The sequence below is a fragment of the Schistocerca americana genome, chromosome 4, assembly GCF_021461395.2.
Source record: "Schistocerca americana isolate TAMUIC-IGC-003095 chromosome 4, iqSchAmer2.1, whole genome shotgun sequence".
Classification (NCBI taxonomy): Eukaryota; Metazoa; Arthropoda; class Insecta; order Orthoptera; family Acrididae; genus Schistocerca; species Schistocerca americana.
This window is the reverse complement of record NC_060122.1, coordinates 431,008,567-431,033,203: the sequence shown is the minus strand read 5'-3', so window position 1 is coordinate 431,033,203 and position 24,637 is coordinate 431,008,567. Positions and strand designations below refer to the sequence as shown.

General features: G+C 37.9%; 1 protein-coding gene across 1 annotated transcript in view; it reads right to left on the bottom strand.

Annotated features, from left to right (window-relative positions):
* Positions 1-17,158: 17,158 nt before the first annotated feature.
* Positions 17,159-24,637, bottom strand: part of LOC124612834 (alpha-aminoadipic semialdehyde dehydrogenase-like) — a 134,997-nt gene continuing 127,518 nt past the window's right edge. The window contains exons 7-8 of the mRNA XM_047141261.1: positions 23,354-23,563; positions 17,159-18,937 (exon numbers count right to left, since the gene is read on the bottom strand). Coding sequence (XP_046997217.1) covers positions 18,722-18,937; positions 23,354-23,563 — 426 coding nt within the window. The 3' untranslated portion in view covers positions 17,159-18,721. The remainder of the gene's footprint in view (positions 18,938-23,353; positions 23,564-24,637) is intronic.

Sequence of the window (24,637 nt, the reverse complement as noted above, 5' to 3'; positions counted from 1 at the left end):
ATAACTGATAGGCCAGGAACTTTCCTTTCTGTCTCATAACATGTTCGTGGATATTATAGTTATTATTTATGTATACTAAAGACTGAACAGTATGAAAGTAAATGATCAAGAAAGGAAATATGTGTTTTAATAAAACTAACACATAAATTTTATGCCGGTCCATTTTGTAAATAAACTGTGCAGTTTGTGAGCCAGATACACCCTACCACATAAATTCCTCTTTTACCATTCCAAGTTGTACATTCCTTTTCTCTATCATGACTACAGTACGCTGTGTAGGATATAAGTTAAGCAGTTTTACCACAACATTGTTAATCCCAAAGAACAATACACAGCACACACAGCACATGTTTTGATGTTTATTTCCTTGCACTCTCTTCTGTTTGCTCTAATGTGAATGCTTATGTGCAATCCCTGCGCATTGTTTGTGAATATGCATTCATTTCTACTTGCTTGTTTCTTTTTTATTTTATTTTATTATTTATTTTTTCAGGGTAAATGGGACTTTAAGCCATGCAACACATTTGGTTTTATTGCTGGGGCTTGTAACTAAACATAACACCAAAATACACTACTATGAAGTCAAGAAGCACTGCAGAAGGGGCAAGAAAGCTATCCATGATGTCAAGAGAACCTGGGTGAAAGAAGAAATGAAGAAGTGCTATGTGGTTGGTGCATGATAATGTGTATCTACATCTGAAAATTGTTCACTTGGCGATTACAACACTCCTGCACCCTTGTTATTTCAACTTATTTGACAATGCATTTTGAGAATCTTCGCTTGCCATAAAAAAATCTGATGTACCTTTGACAGAAACCTAAAATCAAACAGTTATTTAAACAGAAACTAGTACCAACAGCAGCTAAATGTCAATAGTTATTAGAGTATGCCATAAACTGATCAAATGTAAATTTGACTTTTGAAAGATTTTAAATAAGTGAATTAAATGTGCTCCAAAATCCAGTATTTTCAAGAAAAACCTAGACAAACTGAAGTGGAGCTTAAATATTCTTTGTCAGGCAATATCTCAAAAACATTTGATAGCATATAAACTAAAAATTGTAAATGTAGATGTTTCCATCAAGTTATAGGGAGCAAAGGGTGTTGACTGCATTAAAGAAAATACTTTCATTTTAAGGTGTGATTGCCATCAAAGTTGACAAGGGAATGGTTTAGTGTTAATTAATAAGACAGAATATAGTGAAAAAGTGTTTACATTCCTCGACCCTCCAGAATCCCTTCAGTTATTTAATGACACCATGATGAAATATTCTATGAAAGTGAAGAATCTTATTAAAACATGCCAATCCATGTTTGCTGATAGTGGCTCTAAATGCCTCACAAACATGAATCCAATATTTGCTTGCATTAGCAGAAAAACTAAGTTATGCACCTTTTTGAGCTAGTGCTAAATTAGACTAATTTGATATTGCTAGTCAATTTTCTATTTCTGTTTGACAGGCTATAGAAATTTTAACAGAATTGGTGTATAAAACCAGAACGAATCCAGTGAAGACAGAAGATAGTAACTGAGACATTACCAATTTCAACAGACTTTACACAGTCAGCCAGATAGGCTTACTTATGGGGTCTGCTCTGAGTCCCTTACCAGCTGAAATGTTTATGGATTGTTGTTGTTGTGGTCTTCAGTCCTGAGACTGGTTTGATGCAGCTCTCCATGCTACTCTATCTTGTGCAAGCTTCTTCATCTCCCAGTACTTACTGCAACCTACATCCTTCTGAATCTGCTTAATGTATTCATCTCTTGGTATCCCTCTATGATTTTTACCCTCCACTCTGCCCTCCAATGCTAAATTTGTGATCCCTTGATGCCTCAGAGCATGTCCTACCAACTGGTCCCTTCTTCTTGTCAAGTTGTGCCACAAACTCCTCTTCTCCCCAATCCTATTCAATACCTCCTCATTAGTTATGTGATCTACCCATCTAATCTTCAGCATTCTTCTGTAGCACCACATTTCGAAAGCTTCTATTCTCTTCTTGTCTAAACTATTTATCGTCCATGTTTCACTTCCATACATGGCTACACTCCATACAAATACTTTCAGAAACGACTTCCTGACACTTAAATCTATACTCGATGTTAACAAATTTCTCTTCTTCAGAAATGCTTTCCTTGCCATTGCCAGTCTACATTTTATATCCTCTCTACTTTGACCATCATCAGTTATTTTGCTCCCCAAATAGCAAAACTCCTTTACTACTTTAAGTGTCTCATTTCCTAATCTAATTCCCTCAGAATCACCCGACTTAATTCGATTACATTCCATTATCCTCGTTTTGCTTTTGTTGATGTGGTCAGGTTGTTGTTGTGATCTTCAGTCTGTAGACTGATTTGATGCTGCTATCCATGCTTCTCTATCCTGTGCAAGCCTCTTCATCTCTGAATATCTATTGCAACTTACATCCTTCTGAATTTGCTTACTGTATTCATGTATCCCCACACTTCCCTCCAATACTAAATTGGCATCCCTTGATGCCTCAGAATGTGTCCTATTAACTGATCTCTTCTTCTAGTCATGTTGTGTCACAAATTACATTTCTCCCCAATTTTGTTCAATACCTTTTCATTAGTTACATGATCTACCCATCTAATCTTCAGCACTCTTCTATAGCATCACATTTCGAAATCTTGTATTCTCTTCTTGTCTAAACTGTTTATTGTACATGTCTCACATCAAATAGATGTTAAAAAATTTCTCTTTTTCAGAAAAACTTTTCTTACCACTGCCAGTCTACATTTTATGTCCTTTTTATTTTGGCCATCAACCATTATTTTACTACCCAAATAACAAAACTCATCTACTGCTTTAAGTGTCTCATTTCCTAATCTTATTCCCTCAGCTTCATCTGATTTAATTTTACTACATTTCATTATCCTTATTTTGCTTCTGTTGGTGTTTGTCTTATATCCACCTTTCAAGACACTGCACTTCCCAGTCCTTTGCTGTCTCTGAAAGAATTACAATGTCAGTAGCAAACCTCAAAGTTTTTATTTCTTCTCTCTCAACTTTAATTCCTTCTCCAAATTTTTCTTTTCCTTTACTGCTTGCTCAATGTACAGATTCAATAACATTGAGTATAGACTACAACACTGTCTCACTCCCTTCTCAATCATTGCTTGCTTTTCATGCACCTCAACTCTTATGAATGCTGTCTGGTTTGTGCACAAGTTGTAAATAGCCTTTTTCTCCCTGTATTTACCCCTGTTACCTTCAAAATTTGAAAGAGAGTATTCCAGTCAACACTGACAAAAGCTTTCTCTAAATCAGATGCTATAAATGTAGGCTTACCTTCCCTTGACCTATGTTCTAAGATAAGTCATAGTGTCAGTATTGCCTTGTGTGTGCCCACATTTCTCCAGTATCCAAATTGATCTTCCCTGAGGGTGGCTTCTACCAGTTTTTTCCATTCTTCTGTAAAGAATTTGTGCTACTATTTTGCAACTATGACTTATTGAATTGATAGTTCATTACTGTTTACACCTGTCAGCATCTCTCTCTTTGGAACTGGATTTATTACATTCTTCTTGAAGTCTCAGGGCATTTTGTACACCTGATAAGAGTTTTGTCATGTTTGTGCTCTGTCGAATTCTTCTCACAATATCATGTCTCCCCTCTCCTCTTCATCTACATCCTCTTCCATTTCTATAATATTGCCTTTAAGTTCATTTCCCTTGTACAGACCCTCTGTATGCTCCTTCCACCTTTCAGGTTTCTCTTCCTTGCTTAGGATTGGTTTTCCATCTGAGTTTTTGATAGGCAGACCACACTTCTCTTTTCTCCAAAGACCTCTTTAATTTTCCCCAGTATCTTTGTTTTCCCAAGTGATACACATTTCTAAATCCTTACATTTGTCCTCTAGCCATCCCTACTTAGTCATTTTGCACTTCCTGTCAGTCTCACTTTTTAGACATTTGTGTTCATTTTTATCTGCTCCATTTTTGTTTTCTTCCTTCATAAATTAATTTCAGTATCTCTTGTGTCATCCACAGATTTCTGGTAGGTCTTGTATTTTTATCTATTTGTTCCTCAGCTGCCTTCTCTGTTTCATTTCTCAAGGCTACCCATTTGTGTTCTACTGTATTTCTTTCCCCTGATCTAGTCAATCATACCCTAATGCTCCCTGTGAAATGCCCTACAACCTCTGGTTCTTTTAACTTATCCTGGTTTCATCTCTTTAATTTCCTATTTTTTGCAATTTCTTTAGTTTTAATCTAAAGTCATAACAAATAAATTGAGGTCAAAGTCGAATCTTCCCCTGGAAATGTCTTACAATTTAAAATCTGGTTCTGAATTCTCTGTCTTACTATCATATAATCAGTCTGAAACCTTCCAGTGTCCTCAAGTTTCTTCCATGTACACAATCTTTTTTCATGATTCTTAAACCAAGTGTTAGGTGATGATTAAATATTAGTCTGTACAAAATTCCACTAGAGGCCTCCCTTTTTCATTCCTTTCTGCCAGTCCATATTTATCCACTATTTTTCCTTCTCTTCATTTTACTACTATCAAATTTCAGTCCCCCATCATAATTAAATTTTCATCTCCCTTAACTATCTGATTAATTTCTTTTATCTCATCATAATTTTTTTCTTTCTCTTCATCATCTGCGGAGCTAGTTGGTATATAAACTTGTACTACTGTGGTGAGTGTGAGCTTTGTGTATCTTGGATATGATAATGTGTTCACTATACTATTCATACATAGTAGCTTACTTGCATTCATATTTTATTATTTATTATTAAACCTACTCCTGCATTAACCCTATTTGATTTTGTATTTATAACCCTGTACTCACCTGACCGGAAGTCTTGTTCCTGCTGCCACTAAACTTCACTAATCCCCACTATCTTTAACTTCAATTTTTCCAGTTATCTTTTTAAATTTTCTAGCCTACCGACTCAATTAAGGGATCATACATTCCACGCTCTGATCTGTAGAATGCCAGTTTTGTTTCTCCCAATGACAAAATCTTCCTGAGTAGTTCCAGCCTAGATATTCTAATAGGTGTCTGTCTTGATTTTCCTAAGGGAGTGCTATCATCATTTAACCATGCAGTAGCATTCCATGTCCTCAGGAAAAATTATGGCTGTAGTTTCACCTTGCTTTCAGCAAAGCAAGGTTATTTTGATTGATGTTACAATCCAAATCAGTTAGTCATTGAGACTGTTTCCCCTGCAACTACTGAAGAGGCTGCTGCCCCTCTTCAGGAACCACACATCTGTCTGGCCTCTCAACAGATACACCTCCATTGTGGTTGCACTTAAAGTACAGCTATCTGTATTGCTGAGATACACAAGCCATCCCGCCAATGGCAAGGTCCATGGTACAAGGACAATATACTCTTTTTGTGGAGCACAAGACAATCAAATGAATTATTCAAATATTTAAATACACAACACACTAAAATTAAGTTTACAGTTGACCCACAAACGAGGACTCTCTCTCCGCTCACAAGTTCTTTGGACAAAAGTTTGAGATAACTCAGTCTGTTTGTGTGACTTGTTGTATGTTTACATGTTGTTACTTGTACTGAAATATACACCTGTATTGAAATGTGAAGTGTAAGTGTTTGATTTTGGGATAGTTGCCAGCTGCTGTGTCCGAGCGGTTATAGGCGCTTCAGTCCGGAACCGCCCTGCTACTGCGGTCCCAGGTTCGAATCCTGCCTTGTGCGTGGATGTATGTGTTGTGCGTAGGTTAGTTAGATTTAAGTAGTTCTAAGTCTAGGGGGCTGCTGACCGCAGATGTTAAGTTCCATAGTGCGTAGAGCCATTTGAACCATTTTTTTTTGGGAAAGTAACCCATCCCATTCCCACAGTGGTGACCCCATTATGAATTTTGAGTATATTCTGTGTCTCCTGTGCTGGTTCATTGTTCTACAAGTGATTGCTGCCATGATTTCTCCGTACAACACTTTCCCCATGTACCTGGAAGCTCAAACCAACTCTCCAGATGTACTCATCACTTCTCCCGCAGCTGGATTTTCTCCTGCTGACTACAATCCATGTACTACACCCACGGCACATGACATGTTCATATCGCCACAGTGGCTGTTTGCTACACCTCCGGCTAGAACAATGGACTCAGGATTTGTATGGCCGGATTGTGTTAGTCACCATGTACATTTCAACTCAGACTATATTCAGAACAGTGTTTCTTGCGATTGTAATCTGAACACACAGTTCAGGTTGCCTCCACAGCTGAATATTCATTCACAGCATGCTACCACAACCGTTGATGTGGTGCCGTGTGCAATGCTGCCATTACCGCAACATGTAACATGTTTCAGTCAGCCATCCTCCACGCCTATTATGACTCCCGTGAATACTAGCCAGGACATATCATCACTAATAGTGCACCACGGGCATTCCCCAGGAATTCTCTGCAGGTGGTTGATCATAATAGTGCAAGTTCAGTGTATGGGCCAGCACCTGCTGCTAGTCTTGTACAACTGATGAATGCATACCCCCAGCCCCATCCGGCTACATACTATCACCGCACAACAAACTTTGCTGCCACTGTATGTCCTGAACTTTAATTCATGTTGGTGTTGGAAACATTCACAATCTACCCCCCCCCCCCCCCCCCCCCCCGCCCCTTCCACCCCTTCCCGCACAATGTGTTTTCTGGTTCCTGCCATAAACTGGCTTACTGTTTCCACAGCAGCACCTGTGCCTGTCGTGATGGCATTCCGCATTTTCTCCGAAGTTGAACTTTTCAACATGACACCCTTGGCCAGCATATCATTTTCGAGGACCCCAGCTCCTGCCGCCCATTTGTTCCATGGTACTGACCATGCCTGCTACGATGGCCTTCTGTAACATGACATATATGTTCAGTGATCTCACACATGGCAATTGTGACAAACATGTTTCTGGACCTATATCCCCCCCCCCCCCCCCCCCCTCTGCCATTACGCCCATTTTCTCCACGGAACCGCCCATGCCTGCTGTGCTGGACTGCCATGCTACCATTCCTTGGCTGGAATGGGATTTTGTGGCTCACAAAGACAATTCAGTGTTCCCGGAGGTTCCTAATTCTCCTCTGTCTCCTCCCCCTGGATGCTTACCAAAGTTACTGCCGCTGTCAGAAGACAACCCTGTGTCGTGGTTCACTTTGGTAGAGCACATTTTTGAGCTACACCACATTTTAGATGATAACTCCAGGTTCCTGTGCCTCATGACACACCTTCACGACCACTTGGACCTGATCTGTAACCTGCTCCTCTCCCCAGCTCTGAAGTATGACTTCACCAAGAAGACGATTATAGAGTGCCTCACCTGTGAGCTCATCCTAAAAATCTTATACAAAGAATACCTTGGAGACTGGACACCATCACAACTCTGGTGCTGCCTATGGTTGCTGACGAACAAGTAACTATGCTAGATACAATGCTCTGGGTGGTTTGGAGTGCTAAGCTACCCACCTATCTCTAGATACACCTGATACCGCATTCCTTCGAGTCAATCTGATCACGCTTATCGATCACTGATCAGTTTTACTCTCTCCTGTGATAGCACCGATCTCCATGTTCTCTGCCACAGGTTGGTACACCTGCACTAGAGAGTCACCTGTTCGCTGGTAGGGCAGGGCCTGCTCCACTGCTCCATCCTCCATGATGCTTGGTTGCCTGCACTCACACTCCTCGCTCTCCGAACATTACCATATTGTGCACACCCTGTACATGTCAGTATACTTACCCGAAGCAATCGATGACAACAAGCTGCCCTGTCTTGCTAAGTCTCTGCCTCTGCCACATACAACTCAGCCATACTTCTGGTATCACAAGGTCTTCAGCGATGCAACACAGAATTGTAGACTGCCTTACAAGCACCCAAACGCCATGTGCAGAGCGCAGTAGAAGCTGAACCCTATGGGGAATCAGACAGGTTTCCCCTATGCTGCACTCTGTACATTCCCCCATTTTTCCCAATGGCTCCTTTTATGTAACAGACATTTCTTCGAAACTCAATTTTTTTGTCAACAAGGGTACGATCGTATCTATAATCCCTACATCGATGGCTCCGCATGCGTTTTCTCTGTCAACTTTGCTCCTCTCAGCAATCAATGCTTTGACCCTAAAAACTTTGGGCTGAGTCAAAGTTAAAGTTTACCCATCAAATCCTTGTGTTTCCCCTTGACATTTTACCTAGCCGATATAGACGAGCTGATCCTAGAGATGGATTTCTTGTCACACCACTAACTTTCTCCGAATGTCATTCAGGGCATGGTGCTGCACCACCCTACGAATACACACATACAGTACACTCACCTTTTGCTTTCCTGCTAAAGTATTCTCGTGGTGAATAGTTTGGTGCATGGTAGTGCAAGTCTGTGATGAAACTCCATTGGGAGAATGGCGAGCTCCAACACTGCATTTCAATCACTTTCAGTGAGCTTGCCTCTGCCCGCATTCAGCTGCAGAACCTGAAAGTCATGACACCAGTGACAGGACAAGTTTCTTCCACCGGCTCCGGTCTGGCTGCTTCTCAGGTCAATCCTATGAAACATTTTGCGTGTGACAAACAGTTTTCTGTGACAGACACACCACCCACACCATGCCTATCCCTCCCTGTGCCATGTGTACCAATCATGGGCCTGAATGCCAATCCCACCCTCACACATGCAACACACCCACCTCCTCCACACAGATTGATGCCACATGTTGATAAACAGTCCCTCTCTCCCGTGTGCCAGCCATGTGACATAGCCGACACCTCTGTTTCTCACACTCACCCAGTGCTGCTCACACCTGCACCTGCTTCCAGGTGCCCAAGTGACAGTCAATGTTCACCATGCGTTCCTGCTTGCCATTCACTGTGCTCGCTACCAGTCTCCTGGCATTTGTGCACATCATGCTTGTGCTTAAATATACATCTGCATGGAAATATAAAGTGGAAGTGCTTGATTTCAGGATAGTAACCCATCTCATTCCCACAACTTTTTCAGACTTTACCATTGATATTAGGAAGCAAAAATATTTATTTGAGATACACAGGGAAGTCACTTCTATAGACACAGTAGTAACTGCCACTTCCGAGCATCCTATAATACAAATAAGTAGCCATCCATGCCACAGTGCACCATCTGTTACCTATACCACAACCCAAACCAGATTTTGAAGATGACTTAAAAATAATTAAAAAATTGTATAAAGTAATGGTTACAGTCCTATCCAAACTGACAGCATACTTTGTAGAAAGAGGAGGCAGAGGGGAACAACACTTCTTTATTCTCCTCAGAAGATACTAACTAAATCACACTGACAACAAATGGCCCCCATGGTATACACAGAAAAGATATCACAGGTACTTGCTGGCAAAGTAAAATCCAGGAAATAAATACCTGCTTTCTATAACAGTGGTTGTCCACATTCTGTTCAAAAGTAAAGACTCCCACTTTACAACATAGTGGAATTTATAGGATTTCCTGTGCAATTTGTGCAGCAAACTGTGTGTGAGTCAATCAGGTAGAGCTATAACTACTATACTGACTGAGCTTGAAAGAAGTTGGAGAAAGAAAATAAAAGATTACACCTTTGCTGTATATTCTTTGAATAACTGCTGTTCTTATGATATGAAATGTGATGTTCTTCATAGGGCAAATAAAAGGTAGAAAACTAAGTTCACTTGGAATTCTGGCTATCAGTAGATAGCAATCACAAAATCTTGACTTAATCCTTAATGATGAAACAGAGTTCCATTATCCACCCTTGCTAAAGGTGTAAGCAGCTTTTAATATTTTTCCTATTATGACATAATATGCTTCTTGTAAACAGTAGAACTATCCTCCACCCACATTCCGCTGACTCCATCTTCCCTCTGCTGCCCCTCCACCCACACCCCCACCCCACCCTCACCCCCACCCCTCATGCCTCCCCACTACTTATTCATCATATTCACAAGTTCTTTTTTCCATAAAACACAGAGTTGTCTGTGCTAGTACTCACTTGTGTGCTATTTTGTCCTGTATATTCTTCTGGCTTTTACTTCTGTGTATAATGTAATATAAGGTTTATTTGTTTATAACTTTTCTGTGTATTTAATTATGCTTGTGGTTTTCATTTATATGTGTAGTTTAAAAGGTCACATATCATTGGAAAACCAATGTCTGTACAACTATAAACTGTTTCTGATGTTGTGTGGACTATTTATTTTATGTTATTTTGTCTGAGGATGGTCTAAAAAGTCAAAACCTGATCCACAGTGAAATACAAAATAAATATTATTGTAAAACATCAGTACTGTGTATTTCAATTTTTAATAAATAAATAATGCACAACTCTCTAACGAGTATTTTGATGCATATTATGCAAATATATATTGTACATAAATTATGAAAAAAGTGAGATTGGTCACTACGTAACTTTTGCCATTGTGGGAGGGTAAAAGTTTTAGCATGAGACAGTGGATTGACCACAGCAAACAAGTTCAAATGGAAGTAGGTTACAGTTGTTATTTACAGATGGAGAGGAAGGTACAGGATAGACCAGTGTGGAGAGCAGCTTCGAAACAGACTTTGGTCTGGTGACCCCCTACAACAAACAAAGGTACGCTACAAATTAACATATCAGTGATGTCTACAGTCACTGGGGATGGAACTCTCACTTAATTGAAGTGATTGGTTGTATAATAAACAAGAAGTATTTGAGAAACTTAATTAAATGAAACATGAGAGAAATTTTTTTAAAAAAGCCTCTAGAGTACCACTGAGACCGCATATTTCTTTTTTACATGTGCTGCTTTATTTTGAGACTTTTTTGTGATTACATATCTGGTATATTGGAAAAAAAGGGAAAAACAGCATCCTGAAGTAACTTATATCCTACAAACATGGGATATAAATACAAAGAAATTAACAACACTGGAAGCATTAGGGTACCCATTATGACAGACTTAAGGAAACTGATAGAGGGATCTGGCAGGAAATTCCTGAATTCTCAGGAACCACATACAAAAATTGTGGCAAAATTATGTAATTTTCATCCTGAGCCTAAATAACTGAGTTGGGAAAATTATGGTTTAAGTAGAACAATGAGGAAAATGGATCCTTCTCTCAGCTACCAGACTCATGTCCTGATGTAACTGAAAACTTTAGAGAAAACCTTAGATGACTTGCACATAACTTCTCCTATCATACTGTAGACATTGGTGGGGACATTAAGCACCCAATAATTAATTGGAAAAATTACAATATTTTAGTGATGGGTGTAAGAGGCCATCCTGTGAAACTTTATGAAATGCTTCTCTGAAAACTACCAAGACCAGATAGTTGGGAACCCCAATCATGATGTTAATATACTGGATCTAATGGCAATAAATATATGTGGCTGCTTTGAGTATGCCCATAATGAAACTGGTATCAGTGACCGTGATGCTGTTCTCGCAACAATGATTACCAAAGTACATAGGACAACTAAAACAAGCAGAAAGTTATTTGTGTTCAGTAAACTAGATAAAAAAGCAGTAGTGTCATATCTCAGTGAGGAACTTAAAACTTCCAGCACAAGGCAGGATAATGTAGAGGAATTATGGTTGATCATACACAGGGTAGATAAATTTCCAGTAGAGGATTTCATAATGAGAGGGGACCTCCATGGTATAGACACTGTAAAGAAGGTTCTAAAGAAACATAGATTACTGCATAATAGGTGTAAAACAAAGCATAGGACTATAAATAGAGAGATGCTGAATGAAAAACGTTTGGCTTTCAACAGAGCAATGCATGATGCCTTCAGTGACTACTGTAGCAGAATGTTGTTAAATGATCTTTCACAGAACCCAAAGAAATTCTGGTTGTATGTTAAGGCTACAAGTCAGGCAGTAGAAGTGTTCCACAAAATTACCTTCCAATGTCTTTGACACTGATTTGTTGTAGAATCTTAGAACATATTCTGAGTTCAAACGTAATGACATATTTTGCACAGAATGACCTCCTCAATGCCAATTAGAATCGTATTTTGAAAACATCAATCACGTGAAACCCAATTTTCACTTTTCTCACATGACATTCTGAAAGCTTTGGATAAAGGTAGTCAGGTAGATGCAGTATTTCTTGTTTTCTGAATAGCATTTGACTCAGTACGACACCTATGCTTATTGTCAAAAGTATGATCATATGGGCTATCAAGTGAAATTTGTCGCTGGATGAAGGACTTTGTGGAAGGGAGGACACAGCATGTTATCTTTGTTATCTTGGATGGAGAGTCATTGTGAGATGTAGAAGTAGCTTCATGTGTGCCCTAGGGAAGTGTGTTGGGACTCTTGCTGCTCATGGTGTACATTAGTGACCTTGCATATTTTGCAGTTATCTATAAGAAACTGCATAAATATTCAGTCAGATTTCAAGGTGGTGCAGATATTGGTAACTTGCTCTAAATGTTCAGAAATGTAAAACTTTGCATTCACAAAATGAGTAGTATCCTATGACTATAATATCAATGAGTCATCACTCGAACTGGCCAACTCATACAAATACCTGGGTATAATACCTTGTAGGGATATGAAATTGAATGATCATATATGTTCAGTTGTGGTACAGCAGGTGGTAGACTTCAATTTATTGGTAGAATACTGGGGAAGTGCAATTGGTCTGCAAAATAGATTGCTTACAAATCACTCATGTGATCAGTTCTAGAATATTGCTCGAGTGTGTGTGTCATGTACCAGATAGGATTAACTGGGGATATTGAATGTATGCAAAGAAGGGCAGCATGAATGGTCACAGGTTTGTTTAATCCATGGGAGAGAGTCACAGCGATACTGAAGGAACTGAACTGGAAGACTCTTGAAGACAGTTGTAAACTATCCTGAGAAAGTCTGTTAACAAAGTTTAAATAACTGGCTTCAAATGAGCACACCAGTAATTTAGTATCACCTGCTACATATCAATCACATAAGGCTTATGAGGAAAAGATTAGAATAATTACTGCATGCACAGAGGGATTCAAACAATCAGTCTTCATGCACTCAGTATGTGAATGGAATAGGAAGAAACCCCAATAACCAGTACAATGGGACATAGCCTCTGCCATGCACCTCATGGTTGTTTGCATAGTGTAGATGTAGGTGTAAAAAAGGTAATGGTATAAACATGTGTGTGTGTGTAATGTGCATGCTGTCAGCATAGAAGACCTTGGCAATGTTTAGCCTCTGTTTATTTCAATACTCATGTTGAAAGGAAACTATAAAGCTTCCTCATAAAAGGAAGGACAAAGCCAGTTAATTTCCACAGTATTAGAGTGAAGGTCATGAAAAAATTAAATTAGTAAAGGTATTCAATATTACCTCATTAACAGGCAACCAATATATTACAAGGGGGTGCACCAAATAATGTTGATGTTACCTTGCCAAATTACAGAACAGTTTACTAGATAGCCATAGGAGGTAAAAATAAGGTAGCCTTAGCACCAACAATCACAATACTACCCAGTTCATAACGATATAGTCAATTTTTACAATGTAACCCAAGCTGATGAAATAGAAATTAGCTCAACTGGCTTAAAATTCATTATGCTGTTGCACGCACCCGCTTGTTTTGTGTGTGTGTGTGTGTGTGTACATGACTTCTTCAAAACAATGCACATACAAAATTAATTGAAATCTAGTATGTATACAATGTTTGCCCGTTCGCCATCATAATAAGAGTTATCATCATGACATCACATTCATTGGAATTGCCAACTCATAACCAAACTTTCACATTTGAGCCTAATCTATATCTCATGCTGTGCTACAGATTCTCATAACTAGATTTTGTATTGACATTTGTTGGCTTCAGCAATCCACAACCAAACTATCAGCTTCCAACCTAAACTAGACCTTTGGGTAAATTACAGACAAGTTTGTCACCACTACCTAGATCCCTAAAAAAATATTATAGAAGAAAAAATAAATTTTGTTTCTGTTTTCCAGTATCTCCACTTACACAAATGACATCAGATCTCACAACATCACTATGTCACATGTCAAAACTGATATACAGCACTGACAGTCTCAACCTATCCCTCATATATCGTAAGATAGCATGTTTGATTTGCTTGTTTAATCACTAACCATCCCCACCCTGGTGCACTACTGGTGTAACATTCCACAAATAGGAATTATGTTCATGAAGTTTTTAATAAAATGTCAAATAATAATTCAGTGACTAATCTCAGCCTGCTGTAACATTAACCACAGATAAAATAGTATGCTCATCACTGTCTACCTTCTTCTGTTTTCTCATTTACAAAGAGGAAAATGAAGACTATCAATTTTTTTCAGTCTTGCATTGTCTATCTCCATTAGCAGTTTGGAGAGAGAGAGAGCTAATCACAATAGTTGTGTTCTGCCACTAGCAAAAGCATATGTAAGTAAAAATTGCACACTGCTGGAATGACTTCTTTAAGGAGCAGATATATTGGGTGTAATAAGGTAAGATTTTTTTCATGCTACATATTTGGATATAGAGAAGAATAAACGAAGGTAAAATGTGACATTTTACTGTTATTATCTGACACTAATATTGTGTGAAGTTGTGTTCCCAAATACAGACCTCATTGTTTCTTATTAGATGTTCTCCTTAATCTAAGCCATCAGTGGTACACAGGTCCTAATTTGATATTATCAAGGAGAAGCAGCATCATATACTGGGTAAAAACTGTTGATTTTATCTGATTGCTAGGAGACAGTCATTATTTATAGTTGTGGCAGACAGCACTGTCAGTAACTGGTCCATTTTATAGCATTTAGTATAAAATTTGAAGCTCAGAGAATGCAGAGACAACAACAAAGACTGGTAAGAGCTTAAGGTTAGTCACCCAGAACCTAAGGTAATGGAGACTTATCATTCACAATAAGATGGTACAGTGAATTGTAGGTACTGGATAAGATCTGAAACTGTCTGGCAAATTACAAATGTGTGCTGGATTTGGACTGGAACCTAGAACCTTTCCTCTTGTGGGCAATACTGTTACTAACAGAACTATCTAGGCATGACTCAAAATGCACTCTCATTGCCCTACTTCTGCTAGCATCTCTCTGTTACACCAGAACCTATCTGTGAGTGTGAGTCATGACCCATGCCTGAATATCTTAATTGGTAAGAGCATCGTGCAAGAAAGTTAATGTTGTGGATTACAGTCCCTCTTGGCCCCACAGTTTTAATCTACCACTAAGTATCCAAACAGCACACAATCTGCTTCAGAGTGAAAGATTCATTTGAAAACATTTTAACCTCAATGTGTCTTGTAAGTCTCCCTTGATGTGGGGTCCTGGGAGACTTTTCCTTTGTCCTTAAGCCTTACTAGCCTTTCCTTTCAACTCTTTCCTCTGTTCCAGGAGCTATCATTTAATAAGCATTACAACATACATTGTATCAAATGTTGATGTATCCATGTGAAATATGCAGTGCGCAAAAAGTTTGATATGAAAACACAAAAAATGTGGCTGTTACCATTGGAATAAACAGTACTTCCATTTCAATGTTTTTAATCTGTTATCTGACCTGTAAGGAGAATCAAGCTGGTCTCTCTGAGGTAGTAATGGTTAAGGCATGGATAAGTGGTGAAACAGATAGATGTCACTGCAATCAATTTTGAATTTTGTTACTTCAGTCTGATTTGTGTTCTTATTTCTGCATGAGGAGCAGAAAATGTCATACAAATGTGTTTGTGCAATGACCTCAATTCTTATGTTGTGTTTGTGTCCAGTTACAGAAATCTTATTTCTTCTGTTGCATTTTCATGTAGGTAGTGCAGTTTGACCCAAATACCACAATAACAAGAAGCTGAGGCCATTATGAAACTACATTGCATGCAGTATTGAGAACAACAGAGTTCTATTTGCCATCATGAGTTTCACACAGACGCAAAGAAAGATTTGTTTTCTTGTTACAGGTACACATGATTGTGAATGTGGTGAAGTTAAATGAATGTTTTTTGTTTCTTTCAGTGTCATGGATCACCTCCACTCATTGACTTTAAGAAAGTAAAATGTCAATCAGGGGTGTTCACAACAGTGACACTATCCTTAGGTGGTAGTGAAGAAGTAAGGCAGAGGGTGGTTGTAAGGCTACAAGAAATAGTAATTAAATTTAAACTGTCAAACTACTTCAAAAGACACCATGTGAAAATGTCATTGTAACGGCAGTACTATTTAACATCATTGAGGCTCATCTGTGGTTATTTGTTGCTAGATCCATGTGTGTTCAGTATCATTGGACTTTTGCTTGTGGCCTTCCCTTGTCTGTAATAGTACGTGTAGAAGATTGAGATGTTACCTATTGTGACTAGAAATGATCAACTTTTAAAAAAATCTGATACCAACATTGTTTTGTAATTAGTTGCTGTTTATTCTTTGACCTAAGCCTGTTGGAAGTTCAATAAGACTGAAATAAATTTATTGTAAGTTTTTTAAGCATGGTGTCACTTTATACATTGTATTGTATGGTGGCATATTAAATTTCATTTTTAATTAACAAAATCATAAGCAGTTGAAATAAACATTATTATCTTAATTAGTAACCATTCCATTATTAAAACATGTTACATATAGCAAACTATTTCTATAAAGTTGATCCATAATTTGGTGTATCAATATCTAATATAAATTCACTGGAGATTTGGCAGTGTTACAGTTTCCATAAATATTGTTGATTTTTTTTAAGCCTGGATTTTTGTCATGATAATTAAATGCTGGTTGATCAGACAATGTATAACAAAAAAAAGATAATAATTAGATTGTACTTGGCTCTTAATGACTGATAATAGGCATAGCAATTATTTAAACTATTGAGGAGACCTGCACTTGTAGACACACTGACATCCAGTTTGTGATCACTTGTCTTCAAATGGCATAGAGCAGAGTTAAAGATAACCACTGATTCTTGTAACAGAATGTAATACACAATTTATTGCTCAGTTGCCTCTGATTGGTGGCTATTTACGCTCATTATTTTGCACACTATGAGAACAAACATCCAATTACACTCAAAAATCCTGATACACTAAAACTTTTTAAATTTATACACTTTTATTTATTTGATAAGTCTGGCAATTTTAATTCTGTCTCATTCATTGGAATACAATAGTTCTCACATTGGTTCAGTGTTAAATGTTTTTCATTTAATAAATAATAGTATCTTTGTCCTATCTGGACATATTTCTTCATGTAAAATTGTGCAAAATGTGGTGAGTCAGTTCAGTTTATGTTTCATGTTCGAAGCTGACTAATTTCAATGAGTTGTTGGTAGCAGCATATTCATGATTTATGACGATACAAAAGTCAAAGTATAGGTAATCAACATTGCCAAGACTCACTATGCCCCAGGCAGTGGAAATCACTCACAGAAAACCATGGATTCAAGGAAATTATGAAGGAGGTTTCCTGTTTGGTGTTCTTTTGCATATGTACATTTGAGACAGTACTGGAAACAGCTCATTTTAAATTGATGTATTTGAATGGCAGTTGCATCAACAATTAAATTATGTGATCTTTTACTATATAATACAAATTTATTCTCCACTAAGAAGCCAATGCAAAACAATTAATTTTGAAACAAAACATTTGTGCTACTGACTACTTATTTTCAGATGGTGGTATTTCATTGCATTATTTGTCATCTTCCCACAGGTAATGAAACAAGTAGGACTGAAACTATTTCCCATCATTTCTACTACCTCAGTTCAGTTGAAATCCTGAATGGGTGAAGAATAATTCAAATGCCAGTGTAAAGAATGAATTATGAAGAAGAGATACCAGTAAGTAGTAATAGTTATTTATTGCTGAAGTTTTCTGCAGTTTGTTTTGTGAGAAAATGTGAGTTACATTGAACTTTGGGAGTATATGATCAACTATTTATCCAGTAGAGAGAGATCTTTCATAAAATGTAAGAAATGCGAGGACATTATAACCATAAATGATATATGTAAAATTAATAGGAAAATTTGCAAAGAGCTGTATCTTCAAAAGTTACAGGTGACTGTAAATTTATACATTTTGTATTTCTTATATTTATATTTTTTCAGTACTTATTAAGGTGAATGACATTTCTTGTCCTTAAACAAATTAAATATTTTCTAGTCATCAGAAATTAAAACTAGAAACTAGAGCCATATCTAATATGTGTGTTAGGTAATAAATTTTGTGTAATAATACAATTTTAATTTAGACAATCACTTAAACTTTTTTTCTGAATGTATTCCATAGTAACTCATTCCAATTTAACATAGTTGCCTGTTATCAGTCTACTGTAGTGTACATAATATAAAATGTTTTCTGGTTTCAGTTTCAAAGTAACGTTAGAAAAAATAAAACTCACCCAGAAAACTATTTCATGCACCTTAAAATAGACAACCTATCTTACATTGTCCAGCCCAATTGTAGATGATGTGAGTATTATTGTATATCTTAAGGTGCATGAAATATTTACCAGGACACTTTTATTTTGCCCACCTTGTACCTATAAAAAAGTACTTATCAAATGAAATATTTCCTTCAATGAGACAAAAGTTATCATATCAAGACAAACCTGTTTTCATTTTATAAGAGGCTAGTCATAGGTTTTGGATGTGATTCATAATATGAAATTTTCAAACATCTGTTAATGGAGGTCATTTATATCCATTTCTGTTTGATTAAAGGTTTTATTTAATATTATCAGAGATCTGTAGAGTTATTGTAGAACATTATACTACATATTTTACACATATTAGATTTCATATATCAAACTTAATGCCCTGAGCAAGAGGCAACTGCTTGCTGTGATTAATAGTCACAGTAGCACGCCTCATGTATTGTTTCCAGGAATCAGAACCAGATTCACGGCCACCACCAGTGTGCTTCTCCCCACCAAATGCTCCTCCAATTTCAGCTCCATTTGTTGGGATGTTCACATTCACGACCCCACAGTCAGAGCCTTTTGGCCCAAGCCACTGAAAAGAAGAAAAATATTTGTTTAGTTGTCCAACTGAATGACAAATTGTGTTTTTATTTCCACCTAGACACTTAGTATTTAATGGAAGGGATTTGGGTATATTAATGAAGAATTAAAGATGACATTAAAATATCTCACCAGCTTGAAGCAGGCTAGATCTCCTGTGTCAAGCACAAAGGTAACATACAAAGTGCTGTATGAATTTGGAAAACTGGTTTGGCTTGTTTAGTTGGTATTCAGGTGAGTGACTTTAGTTTATTTGTTGCTTCTGTGATTATGAAAGGAGTACTACTACAAATTAGGCTGATAGATCATGTGTCTCCTTGCATCTTGTGTTTGTAATTTCAACTGTTGTGGTACCCGAGTTGTTGATAATGACAGAGAATGTAGGGCAAATTTTTACAACAGGGCTGCTTAGATGGGCAAGAGTTACAGTAATCAGGGGTGATGAACAATTATAGGAACAGACAAATGTATAGTTCAAGTCAGTTGAAGAGAGGAAGTTGATTCTGGGAAGTTTTAGGATTTTAGGTAATCTGTTTCTTGTTAAATGGAATGAATAAGTGAAGCAGTTGATTAATAAGATTGTGATCTTGAATGATATTGTATAGTGAGAGGCAGAAACACATTCAGTGGAAGAAATGCTTAACTGGTAAGACAGTCAGGATAATCAATTTTGTGCAGGATATGAGGTTAAAGTAGAGTGAAAGAACTGATGGATGCAGAAGTTAACCCTTAGGAGGACATGTGCAGTAGTACAGTGAGATAAACATAGACAGCAGGTGAGGTTTTGCAGGAGTTGGAGGGAAAAGACTCCTAAGTCCAGAATTATGGTTATGCTGAAGCTTGTCAGGTGAGGATAGCAATCAGATTTGAACAAATGCTTCATGGCATTTACTAAATACTATTCTCATGTGATTTGCTGTATAATGAACAACAGGTATTTGAGAGACTCAATTTTATGAAACATGAGAGTTAAGATGAAAAGAAGTCCCTTAAACTGCAATGAGATCTCATATTTCTTTACTTTTAGACTTTTTTGTGATTAGAGATCCAGCAGACTGGAAAAAATGAAAAAAAAACAGCATCCTCAAGTACCTTATGTCATATAGATAGGAGACATAAATTTTAAAAAAAATCCATAGGTAGAATTAAGGAAAGTAAAGAAAAGGCACAGGAGGGGCTTCATGGCTTGCAGGAACCATATACAAAAGTGGTAGCAGGGTTACGTAATTTTCTTCCTGAGGCTAAATAGCCGAGTGGGGAAAATGATGGTAAGTAGAACAATGACAAAAAGGATTATAACAAACATATTTGTACGAAATGTGCATGCTGTCAGCACTGCAAACCTTGGCAACCTCTGTGTGTATTTCAAAGTTCATGAGATCCAAAACTACATCTATGTTGAAAGGAGACTACAAATCTTCCTCATAAAAGCAAGGCCGTGGTCAATTAAATGGCACAGCTTAGAATGTACGTCACACAAATATTACTGAACATGTACATGACTAACAAAGAACCTGTATACTACAATGGTGCCATCCAAAATTTACAGATCTGCTCCCAAGATAGCCATACCAAATTATGTAACAGCTACCAGAATAGCCTTAGAGCGGGTATAAATAAGGCAGCTTTAGCCCCACCAATTACAATAATACCAAATTCATAATAATAATAAAGGTAGGAATTTAAGGAGATGGGACCTGGATAAACTGACAGAACCAGAGGTTGTGGAGAGTTTCAGGCACAGCATTAGAGAACGATTGACAAAAATGGGGGAAAGAAATACAGTAGAATAAGAATGGGTAGCTTCGAGAGATGAAATAGTGAAGGCAGCAGAGGATCAAGTAGGTAAAAAGATTAGGGCTAGTAGAAATCCTTGGGTAACTGAAGAAATATTGGATTTAATTGATGAAAGGAGAAAATATAAAAATGCAGTAAATGAAGCAGGCAAAAAGGAATACAAATGTCTCAAAAATGAGATTGACAGGAAGTGCAAAATGGCTAAGCAGGGATAGCTAGAGGACAAATGTAAGGATGTAGAGGCTTATCTCACTAGGGGTAAGATAGATACAGCCTACAGGAAAACTACAGAGACCTTTGAAAAAAAGAGAAACACTTGTATCATTATCAAGAGCTCAGATGGAGACCCAGTTCTAAGCAGAGAAGGGAAAGCAGAAAGGTGGAAGGAGTATATAGAGGGTCTGTACAAGGGCGATGTTCTAGAGGACAATATAATGGAAATGGAAGAGGATGAAGATGAAGATGAAACGGGGGATATGATACTACATGACGAGTTTGACAGAGCACTGATAGATCTAAGTCGAAACAAGGCCCTGGGAGTAGACAACATTCCATTAGAACTACTGATAGCCTTGGGAGAGCCTGCCCTGACAAAACTCTATCATCCGGTGAGCAAGATGTATAAGACAGGCAAAATACTCTCAGACTTCAAGAAGAATATAATAATTCCAATCCAAAAGAAATCAGGTGTTGACAGATGTGAAAATTAATGAACTATCAGTTTAATAAGTGATGGCTGCAAAATACTAACACGAATTCTTTACAGATGAATGGATAAACTGGTTGAAGCCGACCACAGCGAAAATCAGTTTGGATTCCGTAGAAATGTTGGAGCACGTGAGGCAATACTGACCCTACAACTTATCTTAAAAGATAGACTACGGAAAGGCAAACCTACATTTCCAGCATTTGTAGACTTAGAGGAAGCTTTTGACAATGTTGACTGGAATACTCTCTTTCAAATTCTGAAGGTGGCAGGGGTAAAATACAGGGAGCGAAAGGCTATTTATAATTTGTAAAGACACCAGATGGCAGTTATGAGAGTCGAGGGGCATGAAAGGGAAGCAGTGGTTGGGAAGGGAGTGAGGCAGGGCTTCAGCCTATCCCCAATATTCAGTCTGTATATTGAGCAAGATGGACGAAGTTAGTACTGGAGTGGAGTCCGAGAGAGCATCGGAGGCCTAGAGGAAGACCACCAGACAGATGGGACAAAGACATCAAGAAGATCGCTGGTAACACCTGGCAGAGAACTGCCCAAGACCGTCCCACTTGGAGAAGACTTCTGAAAGCCTACCTGAATCCACGACTCGAAGAGGCCACATCATCTAATGATTGAATTGGCTGATGATGATGATGATGATGATGATGATGATGATATTGAGCAAGCAGTGAAGGAAACAAAAGAAAAATTTGTAGTAGGAATTAAAATCATTGGTGGTGAAATAAAAACTCTGAAGTTCACCGATGACATTGTAATTCTGTCAGAGATAGCAAAGGACCTGGAAGAGCTATTGAACAGAATAGACAGTGTCTTGAAAGTAGGATGCAAGATGAACACTAACAAAAGCAAAACGAGGATAATGGAATGTAGTCTAATTAAATCAGGCGATGCTGACAGAATTAGATTAGAAAATGAGAAACTTAAAATAGTAGATGAGTTTTGCTATTTGGGGAGCAAAATAACTGATGATGGTCGAAGTAGAGAGGATATAAAATGTAGACTGTCAATGACAAGGAAAGCATTTCTGAAGAAGAGAAATTTGTTAACAGCGAGTATAGATTTAAATGTCAGGACGTTGTTTCTGAAAGTATTTGTGTGGAGTGTAGCCATGTATGGAAGTGGAACATGAATGATAAATAGTTTGAACAAGAGGAGAATAGAAAGTTTTGAAATGTGGTGCTACAGAAGAATGCTGAAGATTAGATAGGTAGACCACATAACTAATGAGGAGGTATTGAATAGAATTGGGGAGAAGAGAAACTTGTGGCACAACTTGACTAGAAGAAGGGATTGATTGATGGGACATGTTCTGAGGCATCAAGGGATCACCAGTTTAGTGTTGGAGGGCAGTGTGGATGGTAAAAATCATAAGGGGAGATCAAAAGATGAATACACTAAGCACATTCAGAAGGATGTAGGTTGCAATAGGTACTGGGAGATGAAGAAGCTTGCACAGGATAGAGTAGCATGAAGAGCTGCATCAAACCAGTCTCTGGACTGAAGACAACAACTACAACAACAACAACAACAACAACACATTCACTTTGCCAACTTAGACCAATTTGGTCAAATGGAAATTAGATACCTGAAACTGCCTAAAAATTAATTCTACAGTGTGTGTGTGTGTGTGTGTGTGTGTGTGTGTGTGTGTGTGTGTGTTAGAGAGAGAGAGAGAGAGAGAGAGAGGGAGAGGGAGAGAGAGAGAGAGAGAGAGGGAGGGAGGAATGCATACAATGAAGTTCTTCAAGAGACCAAGTAACAATCTCTTCTCTGACAAAACTCCTGAATAAGATTGCCTTTTCCTGAAGAATTATGTGAAAGAAGATATAGAAGTTACATATATTTTAAAGAAAGTCACATGTCATATTCAACCAGGATTGGTGTACTTACCTTTGAAAAAACAGTTTCCAGGCTTGATGTGAAAATGCTGGATGATAAACCTTGCTTAACTTCATTATTCCATTTTATTGCCTCATCAACATTTGCAGTTTTCAGGACATAGACAATTGGTGCAAATGTTTCCTTCTGCACTACACTGGCATCATGTGGCAGTCCCGTTATAATTGTTGGTTCAACAAAAAATCCTGGTCTATCCACAACCTGTAAAGTAGAAGTCAGTCAACTTATTGCTATTCTGTAAAAGTCTTACCAGTTATTAGATGATATTGGGTATTACAAGAAAACAAATGATTTCCAGGTAATAAAGTATGAAACTAGTAACTGCAATGAATTTGAGGTTTGTAGAAAATACATTAAGGTAGTAATATTTGATGCATACATAGAGACTTCCAAAAGCAGGTCATTCCACACTACAGCCATTGCCCAACAAGAATGGCACACCATCAGAAGGGAGAACATATTCTGGGTTTCCTGCAGACACAGCTCTGTTACAGTACAAATAACAGGTGCATCACAGCATGAGAATGAAAGGGCATAGCAATTGGAAACATGCTCCAAAACTGAATTACATGGGACAGTATGAGTCTTGTAGCCACAATGTCTAAACTGTACACAGATTCTCCATGAAATTCTGGTGCTATATGGACCAAATACAATTTGATGTTCAGGCATACTGAAAGGGCACCAACAATTTGATCAGGGTTGCACACATGTGGGTGACAGTGATCTATCATAAAAGCCAGATCTTGCACCATGTGTTTTCCATCTTTCAAGGAAGCTGAAAGAACATCTGGACGGAAAGAGATTTTTCTAAGGATGAGGATGTTCTCACAGCAGTACTCGAATGACTCCTTGCCCTAGGAGTGGATCTCTACTATGAAGGAACTGAACAATTTGTAGGCCATTCCAGTCATTGTTCTCAGACCCTTGCTGATTACATAGAAAAACAGTTTAAGGTATGTGTATCCCATTGAGGTGTAAAGTGCAGCATTCAATAAAAAATTTTTGGATTACTGCAATAATGTGTAACTCACTTTTTGAAGTCCCCTCATACTTCTACCATAGTGATAACATTGAGCATTTATTTGGGAAAAGGACAAAGTTAGGCAAAATAAAAGAGATAGTTACCGACAAGTCTTGTATTAGCTCTAATTAACCTCTGAAATTACATTTCCATTACAGCAGACACGTTTTTGCTTCAGAATAACTTTTGGTTGGTTGGTTGGTTTGGGGAAGGAGACCAGACAGTGTGGTCATCGATCTCATCGGATTAGG